This window comes from Tribolium castaneum, chromosome 5 (genome assembly GCF_031307605.1).
Source record: "Tribolium castaneum strain GA2 chromosome 5, icTriCast1.1, whole genome shotgun sequence".
In the NCBI taxonomy this organism is placed as follows: domain Eukaryota; kingdom Metazoa; phylum Arthropoda; class Insecta; order Coleoptera; family Tenebrionidae; genus Tribolium; species Tribolium castaneum.
This window is the reverse complement of record NC_087398.1, coordinates 9,882,330-9,895,980: the sequence shown is the minus strand read 5'-3', so window position 1 is coordinate 9,895,980 and position 13,651 is coordinate 9,882,330. Positions and strand designations below refer to the sequence as shown.

The following is a 13,651-nucleotide window of genomic DNA, read 5'->3' as shown; positions in this document are numbered from 1 at the left end:
CCTTTGGTAAGTTTTTGCGTGTGATTTTGGGAGCTTTTTTCGCTGGTTTTTTGTTCAAATTTTGCGCTTCGGCCAACTTCAGGTCGGTTCATTGACATGTGGAAACAAGTTCGCGTCAAACTTCAAGTCATTGAAGCTAAAACCCGAAAACATGGCGAATGTTTCTCGGTTTGGAATCAAAATGTGTTGATATTTGTGGTAGCTTTTGGATTAATTTTACATTAATACATTTGTGATAAGTGTTTTAAAAGCGATGTCGTCTCTGCAGTACGTTGTTCATCCTTTACCGGGGAACGAGGAGCAGTTCAATGACAGGTGAGGCATTTCCCAACGTTGTGCATTCCTCGCTCGACTCTTCCTCCATTTTCCCTTGACTTGATTATTACATTTTTACGAAAATGGAGGAGATCGCAGCGGAGGAGATCCGATAGTTTTACGTCTCAAGGGCGGAGGCTCCTCTCCTCCTGTTGCACAATTTCAGATGGTTTCTGGAAAATTTCCGAACCGATTTGAGAACTGAAGCAATTGCATAAGACGAAGTTCGGACCGAAAGAATCGGATAAAGGCTGCGGCCGCTTCTTTATCAGGGGCGGTAGATAGGCCTATCATATATAATCGAAGCTTTGGCTGGGTGTGGGCATGGCTTTGTTCAAAATTTACATTTATCTGCTGACTTATCTAGCAAAAGAATGCTTAATTTATAGCAACTTTCGTGTCATGCTCCTATCAATGAATAAGTAAAGTCCGTGTAAAATCCACAGTTCTTGGTACCGGCAATTAAAATTCTGAGATTATTTTTGCATGCCAGATAATTGCGATTGCGACTGACATATACAGGGTGTCTCAAGATTTGTGAGTGCCGAGTTATTTTTTTGAGAAATTGTTTTACATTGTTATTCTCCGCAATCATCTTCACCATAAATAACAATATACACTAAAACTTTAGTTCTGCATTTGAAGAAAACGCAATTCAAAGAGTGATCTTCAAACAAATCTTTGTGGAGAAGCTCCAAATCTTTTCTATGTTTGGAATACTGAAGCAATTCTCTATAATGCTCTGAACTCGAAATCTGTCAATTTTAAGTCACCCTGTAGGTTGTCCGAATTTTTTACTACTTCGGGCATCTTGTATAACACATTTGTTACGTCTTTAATAAAATGTTAACAATAATCTAAAAATCAGATAATTGTACTACCAGATAATGACATGTCAGTAAATTTGGAAAGAGCTTTATATCCAACCATCGAATAAATTATTTTTTTTTTAATTCACTCATTCTTTTTTTTTACGAACCCTTTATTAAAAAAAGAATAAAAATTAGGAGGACATTTATTTTCCTTGTTGCACAAACTGAATGCTAATGAATACGAATTAAAAAAAATCTACTAAATTGTTGATAATGTGATATTATTTATATATTTTTATTTTCGAATTATTAACATAGTAAAATTAGATAGTAATTTTAGTACAGCAAGTGTTGAATTATTTTGAAAAAAGGTGATTAAGTGCCAGAAAAATTTCGATACGAAAACAGAAATAGGGGCAAATACCGTATCGCTAACAATTTTTAATGTAAATGTGGAGACAAAAATTTTTAACAAAAAAATAAGGGAAATGCAAAATAATTATCAAACAGAAAACAATTAAATAAAGCTCTTTACATCACACTTGGCGAAGGAACCGACAAAAGTATAATTATTTTTTTTTAAACTTCGACTGAAGAAGAATTTAGTTTAAATAAATAACAGAATGTCTTTTTTTGCTAAAAACTTTAACTTGGCTAATAATTTTTCGGTAGATGTGTCCTTCTTTATTACAATTCTTATTCGAAACGCTTATTTTTACCCATAATATTGTTTAATACCTAAAATGTATCTTGATTCATGAAACAAAAATAGGTAAAATAAAAAAATTATAAACAAAAAACTATTGGTAATATGGATATTTTCTTGATGTTAATCAATTTTCCTGATCATTTTACATAAGATAGTATCAAAATAGTTCTACTTTTTCGAATAGTTTTGCCGTAATTGAGAAAAAAATTGTAAATACTATCTTCTAAACATTCAAAATTTTAAGAAAAAAAATATATTGTATAGATTTTTATCTGTTCTTTACGATGGAACAAACTGTTTTGCTCTAAGGGTTATAGTTTCGCCGTAATTGTTTCCTTTTTTATAGACACAAAGTGGTGATTTTAGGTGTAAGTACGAAATAACGCACTGAAAAGACAGAAGTCTATCTAATTTTTGATAAAATCTTCCGATGAAAACAGCTAATTTTTTAAGAAATTTCTTGGGACAAAAACAGTAAACATATAAAATTTGTGGCCCATGGAGATGAGTTGCTGCCGCTTATTGTTCCTTAACTTCATTTTGTAATTTTGTACGTTAGCGTTTTAAAATTCCGCCATAACAATACTTTTTTGGCGAACTTTTGGTGGGGAAACATTGATCTAGATAATAGTACTTCTCTCTAGTAATGATCAAGAATATAGTCTGTACCTTCTTTCTGTTCTTTTAGACTGAAAGAAGTAGCTGATAGAATCAACCGCCTCGGCCACACCTCGCACCCAGGTCTGTCCAGCCTCCGTTCCGGTATAAAAAAAATCTGTCTCGGCCCTTCGTTTATCGCCCTTCTTCTCGACGATGGCCGTGTATGTCGTGTTTCCTACAACGTCCTCTCCGACCGTTTAGACCTCAGCAAAAATGACTCGACTAAAAAGTGAGTATTTGACGCACAGTGTCGTCGTTGTGTCCATTTTTAACACTGTGCCTTATTAAATCTGTTCGTTTCCACCAACCAAAGACCTTGGTTGTTGCGTAGTTCCGGTGGCGGTGCTACTGGCGGCTCAAGCGGTGGTGCTGGCGGTGGCAGCGGCAGCAGCAAACCCACCGGAAGCGGAAGACAGATGCCCAGGACCAGGGCCAGGATTATGCGCTCGAATACGGCCATCAGAGGTGGAAGCAATAGCGGTGAGTTTCTTCCTCTGTATTTCGTTCATATGAAGATTTAGTGTTTGTCCAGACCCTTTTCAGGGCAATATACTTGGTTTAACTCTGTCGTCCTTAAATGTACAGAGTCCTTTACTTTCAGGCGGTCGTGGTGCTCCGGTTATCATAGGAACGAGCAGTTCGAGCAGTGGAAGGCCGATGGTGACGGTGCCAGCGCCCTACGTCCCAGAAGAGCTGGTTTCGCAAGCTCAGGTGGTGCTTCAGGGGAAGAGCCGGAATTTGATAATACGGGAGTTGCAACGCACAAATCTTGATGTTAATTTAGCCGTTAATAATTTATTGTCGCGCGATGATGAAGAAGGAGAGGAAGGAGACGATGCAGCTGATTCTTACGTTCCAGAGGATCTAATTTCGCTGCTTGACGGAGGGTTTCATACCGATCATTCGGTGATAATCGATGCTGATGCGATGTTTTCCGAAGATATGTTTGGATATTCGGGCATTAGGAAGTAAGGATTTTTGGTTTGATCTGTTTGACTCGCTTTTTGTGTAGTTGCGCTTTTTTTGTTGGTTAACAACTCTATCGCTTGCATTTTTTTCTATTTTTTTTGCATTTTAACTAACTCGTTGGGAATGTTTGACTTTGCTCAAACAAGCTTCCTTAATAGTCGCGGCAGTGGAAGGAGTCGATTGGCCGACAGAGATGCACCACCGAGCAATAGTTCGAATTCAGATCGAGACAGAGAGAATTTTTCGAGGTGGAGAGATCGTCAGTATTTCGGACCTAGGAGGTGGCTTGAAACGGCACTAAGGGAAAGTCCGTACGAAAAAGATTCAGGTTGGTGCTAGTGATTTTTATTGAATACGACATTAAATACCAAATTTAGATCACAAGAAGAAAGACAGCGCGTGTCCACTTTGGATTTCCGACGACTTGGAATTTTGGCCCGATTCTGCACCGAAATTCGTCCAAATTGCGAGTCTCTACTCGGAATTAATCGCATTGTCGAGTAACGGACAATTGTTTCAATGGCGTTGGAACGACCCCGAACCTTACAGACATCCAGAGGTACGTTCATAGACACTTGAAACCAACCGAAATGCATTTATTCGTTCCAGAATTGTAACATACATCACCCCAAGACAGTTCCTTTGGGTCTAATGGGCGAAAAAATCGTCCATCTCTCGGCTTGTTGCACCCGTTGCTCGGTCTCAACCGAAAGCGGCAAAGTCGCCACTTGGTTAGACGAGCTTTTGGCGCCAGCAGCAGCTAAATTGGAACATTCAGCTCAGGCCTATTCCGAGTTTCAAACTGACAAGGTTGCAGCTTTGTACACGTGTCCGTTGTACACGGTTGCGAAGCTTGAAAGTGGTGCTTTGTACTGGTGGTGAGTATTGATTCACGTATATTATTGACCCATTTTGCTAAAAAAATTGATTAAAGGGGCGTTTTAACCGTTTGCTCAACGCAAACGATTGTGGGAGAAATACCGTACAAAGTGCCGGAAACAAAGACCTTCAAACAATCAATCAGAGATCGTTACTGGGTCGCAAGTTTGTATGAAGAACAGTCCCATGTATCAAGCGGGTGCGATAGGGTTTACCATCGCCAATGGAGTACCAAAAGTGGGCCAATTACAGAATGCGGCTTGGACGTTGAGCGATACTTGCACTTTTAAGATTATCAACGTGCAAACGAGTGGAGCTTCGAGTGCCGATAAGGGGAGAGATGCCGTGCCGGGCCCTAGCGGGTTATGTAAGTCTTTTTTGATATTTATAAACTATTTTATCTGTACTGGACTTAAATGTTTACGGGGTTAATGTTCGTTGCAGCGAATTTAACAAATAAAAGTTCGTCGAATAAAGAAAACGCCGATAGGCTTGATATGCCACCGCCACCATCGCCGGCTTCGAGTACTTGCAGCGATACCGGAAGTATTTCAAACAGTCACAGTAAGTTTTCTACAGTTATTGTAAAACCAATTAATAAAACAATTAAAGAGCGCCAAAAACGCATGACCGTGTCTGGGAGCGACACCGGTTCGGAGCAAAGAAAAGACGAAGAGGAGTGGCTTCTACGGAATGTAATTTTCGTGGAAGATGTACGAAGTGTTCCAGCAGGTCGCGTTTTGAAAGTGGACGGTGCTTACGCCGCCGTCAGATTTCCAAGTGGACATTCCAGAGATCGTGACGCCAAAGATGCCGACGATATTTTCCAAGATTGTCGATTGATGCGCAAGGACGACCTCCAAGTATGAACAATAATTTGGTTTCGGTCAAAATTATTTGTGTTTTGTAGGTGATCAAATCGTCGTCTAATTCACGCGTTCCTGACTGTTTTCAAAAAACACCTCGACGTATCCAAATTTCCGACAATAGCAATCAAATTCTCACGATTGCCGTTGATGGACAAGGCATACATGCCATAGTTCGGAACGGGAGTAAATTGAGTTATGTCGTTTACAACGTCAGTAGCGGAAGAATTGAACAAGATAATCCATTTCCGAGCGACACTGCTTCGTTCATGGGGCTCTATCCACATTTGATCAACTTGATTTGTGCTGGAGAAGTATGTCGTTTGTAGTGTTTGCCTGATTGTTACATTGTTTGTATTTCAGAGTTCTGAAACAATTTTGGTTTTGCGCGACGGTAACAGCACGATTTACCCCCTCAGTAAAGATTGCGCCGATGCGATTCGCGACCCACAATGTCTAGACTTGCCTCCAGTCAAGTGCCTGACAGCTGGTACATTTGGTTTGACTGGAACCGGCCTCAACATGAAGAATCAAGTGGCTATTGTTGTCTTTGCACTTGAACAACAACTACTCATGCCGAAAATACTACGTTGTGATATTGATGGCGTCCGGCAAGTTTTGGCCCAACTAGACAGCGATTTGAGTAAGTTTTACTATTTTCCCGTGTGATATTGTGATGAAAAATTTTCAGAAGCCAACATTTCGAATATCTTAAACGAACGTTGCGACGGCAATCGTAACATTTTCCACGCTGTTGTGAACATGTGTACGCCGACGTCGAACAAGGAAACTGAAAGCGGTGAGTTGGCCAAATTTATGCTTTAGGTGATTACGTTAGGCTCAAGTCGCGTGCGTAGCTTGATTTGTTGGGATCGTCATTTCCAGACCCGTCAGCTGGCCTGGAATGTATCAATGTGATAACGAACGCCGTAGGCCCTCGATCAGTTACGCTACGCGATATGATGCGTAGAGCCGTTGTACGTAGCGAAAGCGCACTCAACAATACTTCTAACTCTGCAGATCAGCACAGTTTCGTCCAAGAAGAACCGATACCGACACACAGTTGGCCACCGGAAAGCTTCGATGTTACGTCAGGCGATGAGGATAGTCTGATGGGTTTGGGAAGCAGTGCTGCCAATAATAAAGGGAGCGGAAACAACAGTAACGCACCGACGAATCTCGTCGTCGATCCAGTTGAAAGACGATCAAACGCGATGCAAATCTTACACGCGCTTTTGTATGATTCCTCGGCTTTGGAGTCGCATCTCATCGAGCTTTTATGTGCAAAGTAATTTTTTTCTCTGCGAGTTTGATTAAATAACCATTGGGATTGGTTTTAGGGATGCACAAGGTCAAACTCCGTTCATGTTGGCCGTATCGTCGCGAAGTTATCCAGCCGCGTTGGAAATTTTCGAAAGAATCATTAAATTGGGGACTCCTCAGGAACGCGAAGAGATGATCTTTCCGAAAGGTTCAAATCCGGATCACTCACCTCTGCATGTTCTGTGCTGCAACGACACGTGTAGTTTTACCTGGACTGGGGCCGAACACATCAATCAAGTAAGACATGGTACGAAAAAAAATAGTTTTTGTAATTAAAATTGTAGGATATTTTTGAATGTCGCACTTGTGGCCTCACCGGAACGCTTTGCTGCTGTACGGAGTGTGCGCGTGTTTGCCACAAAGGCCACGATTGCAAGTTAAAAAGGACTTCGCCTACGGCTTACTGCGACTGCTGGGAGAAATGTAAATGCAAAGCATTGATAATGGGGAACCAAACGGTCCGTTACGAACTTTTGACACGTTTGGTTAAAGAAACCGATCTCGTCTGTTTGCCGAATTCACGCGGCGAAAGTATCTTGCTGTTTTTGGTCCAAACTGTTGGTCGACAAAATCAAGAACAGCGACAGTTTCGTCACACCAGGCCCAGGACGGCATCGGCAAATTCCCGAAATAAAACACCTTCTTCAGATAGTGAGACTCTTTATTCTTATTTGACTCGTATTAACTGTCCGTTTGTGTATTCTCCTTCTGTTTCAGTTGAGACCGATATGCCCGAGCATGATTTAGAGCCTCCCAGATTCAGTCGTCGAGCTTTGGAGTGCCTTTTAGGCGACTGGAAAGCCGTTCAAAGTATGATAATGTCGGGGACTCGAGACGTTTCCGAAACACAATTCACCGAACAACCTTACGTCTCCAAACAGACCGGAACGGCACTTTTGGATAAATTCTCCTTGTGTTTCCTTGTCAAATGCCAAATGGTAATCGACGTACTTCTCGAAACCTTGATCAGAGAAATGAAAAATCCAGATGCGAAACAAGCCCAATACGCCACAATGGTTTCGCGGCGATTCGTCCGCTCAGTTGTGCGTATTTTTGTCGTTTTTTCCATCGAAATGGCACCGAACTCGACGAAACGACGCAGTTTAAGCAACCAAAACCAACCGTTGACTAAATGTCGCAAAATATTCCAAGCTTTGAGCAAACTATCGATTGAGGAGCTGTGTGAGAGCGCTGACGCTATTATGGCACCGGTTCGATTGGGCGTAGCACGACCAACTGCCCCCTTTTCACTTGCAACATCCGTAAATGACGTTCTAAACGGATCGGAAGAATTATTCCTAGTTGATCCTTTAGCACCGTCGAGTTCACGACCTTCTGGGTCTTCAACAATGCCGCGGTTTCCGTTTTTGGCCGAAGCTGTGCGAAGAGCGGCCGCTAATGCACGCGATCTGGCAAACGCTCGCGATTTATTGAATTTGAATGATGGTGAAAGTATGGCGATTGATAATGACGATGATAATGCGTCCGAACATGAGGATGTTCCCGCTGATCGTGAATTGCCAATTACTGTTAGACAGTCGTCGACTAATGAAAATGAAACGGTCGAAGCTGCTCCGTACCAACAGGAAAGTCGAATCCAAGGCGAGGAAAGCGATCCCGAATTGGATCTGTTGGCGGAGACGGAGTCGGATAGTGATGATAATCATAGTAATCAGGATGCTGCATCTGCACAGAGGTCGGTACAGACGGGAGCAACGGCCGGATCTGATACCGGTAAGTCAATTTGATTGGTGGAGAGAAAGGGAGAGAGTGAGGAGCTAGCTCATACCTATATTAATCTATACTGCAAAAAAAAGACATAATTTAAAAAAACAATGTTTCAAACATCGCATTATCTTAATAACGTATTGCATTCAGCAATTTATTTCTTGTGTGCCGACGATACACACAGGGTCTAAGGCAGTATATTTTAATATAGGCGTGTGAGAGCGGGTGGTTGGTTGCATGTGTATGCAATTCTGTGTAACTTATCAGGAGGTATGCTGCTGTTCCCGGAAGACGAAAGCGGCGAGTCAAGCCAACAGGAAGAGGAAGAGAGCGAAGCGGGCGAAACTGACGAACAGGACACTGAAGATTATACGTTGACGGATGAACAGTTGGAGCGAAGAAGGTAAATTTGACAATTTTTCTTAGCATTTTTCTTCAAGTAATTTATTTTATTATGATTATTGGCTCTTGATTTAGTGATGTTTTTTGTGTTTCTCATTACTCTGATTATTGTCTATGAAAGAAGCCGTTACAGCAATACGACCGGTCATGGACAGAGGAGCAATTTGGCCCCGCAGAATATGCAATGGGCAATACGGTCACGTGAAGCAAGCAGATCGGCTGGTGTTCGATTGGCCAACGGTTCTAATTTAGTTTTTATTGATCCCAGTACGTTAAGACGATCTACGACTGGAAGTACGGCGGTCGCTGCAAGCTCGGAACCGGTGGCCATGTCCACATCGGCCAGTTCCTTAGCTAGGGCCTTCGGTAAGTACAGCTTTTACGTACTTGTATTTTTTAACTTACTAATCATTACAGGCGCAATTATTCGCCAAATCACGGACTTGTTATCCTCACTGCCTGACCTGAATCAAGCCTTGTCGACTGTTGCACACATGGAAGTGTCACAAGATGATATCTACAACATACAAGTGAGTTTTTAGTAATTTTTCTAACTGGACACATGACTGGTTGTTGCTTCGTAGATTTATCTAGAATTCCGCCTGAAGCCGACCTGGGATTGGCTTTTGACAGTGATGGACGCCACTGAAGCCCAACTGAAATTCGGTGCATCTCTAACCAATTCTCTCGATCTTTCGAGTCCAGGTCATCCGCTCAATACCGGAATTACGACCGGAGTCTCGGCAAATAATTCAAGCAATCTTCGATCGAGTGGTCACCGGGGTCATACCATTTCCAGTAGTTCTGGTACACGATTGGTCGGTTTTACCACAAACGTGGAAAGTCGAACTCGACCTGAACGCGATGGTGTGGACGCTCACGCGGCCCGGAGAGAATTTCTCTCCTATTGTTTGTCATTAATGAGAGCTCACAACAACGAACATTTGGATTCGTTACCGATTTTGGACGTTTCGGCTTTGAAACACGTTGCTTATGTTTTCGATGCTCTGATTTATTTTATGAGGTCGGGATCATCTGACCGCAATGATACTGACTTGCGACGTGATGGTTTTTCGCTTCCGTTGTGGAACGATCAAGACGAGAACGAGAACGAAGAAGCTGAGGAAGACATAGCCGTGGCAATGGAAACTGAAAGTTTGGAAGACCAAGATGTTTCTAATCTTGCGACGATTTCGAGTACTTTAAATTCGTCGAGTTTGCAAGGAGGGTCGGGAAAAGGTCGCAAACATTCGTTTTTCCAACGATCGGAATCCACTTTGTGTCTAGGTTGTCCTCCACCAGATCCTTTTGAAACGCCAATGGCTGAAGCACTACCACTGGCCGACCAACCTCATCTCCTACAACCCAATGCAAGAAGGGAAGATTTGTTTGGGATTCCGAAACAACCAATCACTTTGGCCTCCACTGGAACCATTTCAAACAATCCTCTCGAATCACTTCCTACGAAATTGAGTCTTTCGACTCGAACTACCGATTTTGCGATGAGTCAACCGGCAAAAGCCAACCACCCAATTTCCCAATCGTTAAACGTTATGGGCCCTAACCCCTTGATTTACCCCCAAAATTACAACCCAGAAACAGAAACAAACGCTCGAGAAGTGCACGTCCAGACTGAAACCTACTCCAACGAACCGTCAACATCCGATGAAACCAAAAACAAGAACTTGCAAACTTTTGAGAGTCTCCTCGCCGCTGTTAAGAATGAAATTGGCGAAAATAGCAAAGAAAACACTCCGCATGACTTATCCTCGCGACATAATCAAGAAGTACCGACATCGAGGCCGCAGATTATCGTCTCGCCGAGAAAAATTTCCGAAGTTTCGAGTCAGGAGCAACAAGAAGGTTTGAATGGTTCGAGCGAAGCCACACAGGATTATAGTAGTGGATCGACGACTCCATCCTCCAGAAGTCCAAGCAAGAGTGTGATAGTTCGAGCGGGATCGTCAATGGTAAGTTGTAGAAAAAATATCGCGTGGACCTACGATACGTACGCTCAAGCTTAACATAACGGGCGTATCACACTCAGGTCCTAGAACGAATTGCTCTCTGATGACTTTGGTTTGTCGAGCTTTGAACCAAGGACAGATACGGGGCATACATTTCTGTAAAATAATACAAGGCGTCTAACACCCAAAAATATTAAAATATATTTGGAACTTCCGATTTTTTTAAATATGACGTGATAAATGTGTTACGTTCATACTGAATGTGAGATTGTTTTTTGCAGAGTAATCAGCAAAAATCGAATGATTCGAACGTGATGATGTCTGTCGATTCTCAACAACCGGAAACGTTAGAAAATCAGGAAATATCAGCCAACGTAACTGTCGTAACAACCCCGAGCCTCAATACTGATGTTTTACGTCCGACGATTGGTCAGTCCGTATCGCACGATTTACTATTGGGTCGTTGGAGGCTTTCTCTCGATCTTTTCGGTCGCGTTTTCATGGAAGATGTCGGACTGGAACCGGGCTCTATCGTTTCCGAATTAGGTGGATTCCCAGTGAAAGAAGCTAAATTTCGACGAGACATGGAGAAATTACGAAACAACCAGCAAAAAGACTTGACTCTTTCGAAGGTATTTATCGAAATTGATGCGAATTGTTGATTGCATTTTTGTGTCTGTAGATGGAAAGAGATCGCACTCAACTTCTCCTGATGACATTCAAAGAATTGAACACTCAGTACAACAACTACAACCGCCGCAATTCATCGTCGCCCCCTCTGGCGGTGAATCGAGTGAAAGTGACGTTCAAGGACGAACCTGGTGAAGGATCGGGCGTCGCTCGTAGCTTTTATACGGCGATAGCCGAAGCGATTTTATCCAATGAGAAGCTCCCGAATTTGGAGTCGGCTCAAGTCGATAATAAGTACACCCAATACAGCGTTTTGCAGCGACTGCGGCGCGACCGAGACGTGTTGCGCCGAACCGTGCCAATGAGAGGTTCAAATCGGTCGCGTGAACACCGTCGAACGATGAATGTCGATGCGAGACCGTTCGTTCCGAGCGATAATTTCCATTCGGATGCGCCGTCAATGCCTGATCTGTCGACATCAGGGGGGAATCCCACGGGAAATCAAAATCGTAACGAACAACTCTCCGCGCACCAACAACAACTAGGTGACCGTCTATATCCCAAAGTGTACAATTTGCATCCGAATTTCGCCGGAAGAATCACCGGAATGCTTCTGGAGTTATCACCAGCTCAATTGTTGCTTCTTTTAGCGTCCGAAGACTCGCTGAGGGCCAAAGTTGAAGAGGCGGTCGAAATGATTCTAGCACACTTACATTCCCAGCAAGAATTGACGTCGGAAGCGCTGCTCGAATTGGATGTTTTTACGTTGACTGATCGGAGTTCGAGCTCGCGGAAAGGATCGGGGCGTTCGAGCGGAGGAAATGATAATTCGGTGGTGGAGGAGAACGTTCAAGATGAGGAGGATAATGCACCGCTGTTTTACTGTCCGGGAAAGAGAGGGTTTTACGCTCCCAGACAGGGGAAAGCGACGTTTGAACGATTGAATGCGTTTAGAAACGTAGGGAGATTGATCGGATTGTGTCTACTACAGAACGAACTTTGTCCGATTTTCTTGACGAGACACGTTTTAAAATCAATTTTAGCGAGACCCATCAAGTTCCATGATTTTGCGTTTTTCGACCCGATTGTCTACGAGTCGTTGAGGCAGTTGGTGGTGGACGCCGAAACGAAAGATTGTAATAATTTGTTCTCAACGCTTGAGCTCAATTTCACGTAAGTTAAAAATTATTGGGTGTTGTATTATTTTATTATTATGGTTGGTTTTAGAATTGATTTAAGTCCGGAGGAAGGTGGCGGTACAGTCGAACTGATGCCGGGTGGTAAAGATATTGAAGTGACGTCGAGCAACGTCTACGACTACGTTCGGAAGTACGCCAAGTATCGGATGATTAAAGTGCAAGAAAAAGCGATCGAGAGCATCCGAACTGGCGTCCTCGATGTGTTGCCTGAAGGCTCCTTGGACAGTTTAACGGCCGAAGATCTTCGGCTTTTGTTGAACGGTGTGGGAGATATCAATGTGGCAGTTTTAATATCGTATACGTCGTTCAATGACGAGTCCGGTGAGAACAGCGAACGTTTAGTCAAGTTCAAGCGGTGGCTGTGGTCAATTGTTGAAAAGATGACGCATCTGGAAAGGCAGGACTTGGTAAGTTTGTTGTTTAGTCTGCGGTCGGTTGAGTTGACTCTTGCGTTTAGGTTTATTTCTGGACGGGTTCTCCGGCACTTCCGGCAAGCGAGGACGGCTTTCAGCCGATGCCTTCGGTGACGATAAGACCAGCCGACGACGCACATTTACCAACAGCAAACACTTGTATATCACGTTTATATATTCCACTTTATAGTAGTCGCGCAGTTCTTAGACAGAAATTATTACTTGCCATCAAAACAAAGAATTTCGGTTTCGTGTGATCATGGGTTGATTGTTTCGTTTAATTTTAGTACGAATTTCAGTTTAATAAAATTGTTTTTATAAGTTGTTTATAATTTTGTCATGAATATTGTGATGATTTATAATTTATTTCGACTAAGCTAAAGTGATAATCTTGTATATAATCTCATTTTCATGTTTCAAATCATGGACACGACCTATGCGTATGTCTAAAAACAATTCACACTTTTTTCAAGCTCAAAGATTTCTCTTTTCTTTCGGTAAATCACTAGTCTTCTTGCTTGTATGGGTTACTTTTAACTTTTTGCACCCTTTATTTGTTGTGCCAACCCTGTTCAGGTGCATTCATGTTATTAGTATTATTGTAGATAATAGTTTTAAGAATTTTCTTATTTATATCATTTTTTTGGTTCCGTAAACTTAGTTATGTTTTATTAATAAAGTGTCTCGTCCTTACGTTTTTTTAATTTCATAATTTCAGATGGCTTCTGTATTAGTATCGAAATAAAAGCAGTTATGTATACGAACGTGGTTTTATTCAA

General features: G+C 42.3%; 2 protein-coding genes and 1 non-coding gene across 3 annotated transcripts; all 3 read left to right on the top strand.

Moving 5' to 3' along the window:
* Nucleotides 1-99: 99 nt before the first annotated feature.
* Nucleotides 100-4,391, top strand: LOC135266296 (E3 ubiquitin-protein ligase hyd-like). The gene is made up of 7 exons (XM_064356743.1): nt 100-315; nt 2,525-2,725; nt 2,810-2,976; nt 3,098-3,464; nt 3,612-3,793; nt 3,843-4,024; nt 4,075-4,391. The coding sequence occupies exons 1-7, from the start codon at nt 254-256 to the stop codon at nt 4,345-4,347; spliced, it is 1,434 nt and encodes a 477-aa protein (XP_064212813.1). The 5' UTR covers nt 100-253; the 3' UTR covers nt 4,348-4,391.
* Nucleotides 4,392-4,515: 124 nt separating this feature from the next.
* On the top strand, nt 4,516-13,632 carry hyd (hyperplastic discs). The gene is made up of 18 exons (XM_008194980.3): nt 4,516-4,711; nt 4,789-4,908; nt 4,957-5,207; nt 5,255-5,524; nt 5,574-5,853; nt 5,902-6,009; nt 6,231-6,498; nt 6,551-6,770; nt 6,818-7,184; nt 7,251-8,267; nt 8,529-8,664; nt 8,785-9,029; nt 9,081-9,193; nt 9,248-10,633; nt 10,912-11,262; nt 11,313-12,433; nt 12,488-12,866; nt 12,917-13,632. The coding sequence occupies exons 1-18, from the start codon at nt 4,516-4,518 to the stop codon at nt 13,127-13,129; spliced, it is 7,041 nt and encodes a 2,346-aa protein (XP_008193202.2). The 3' UTR covers nt 13,130-13,632.
* On the top strand, nt 10,658-10,786 carry LOC135266422 (small Cajal body-specific RNA 8). The gene has a single exon (XR_010334483.1). It is a non-coding gene; the product is annotated as a small Cajal body-specific RNA 8 (non-coding RNA).
* Nucleotides 13,633-13,651: the final 19 nt, after the last annotated feature.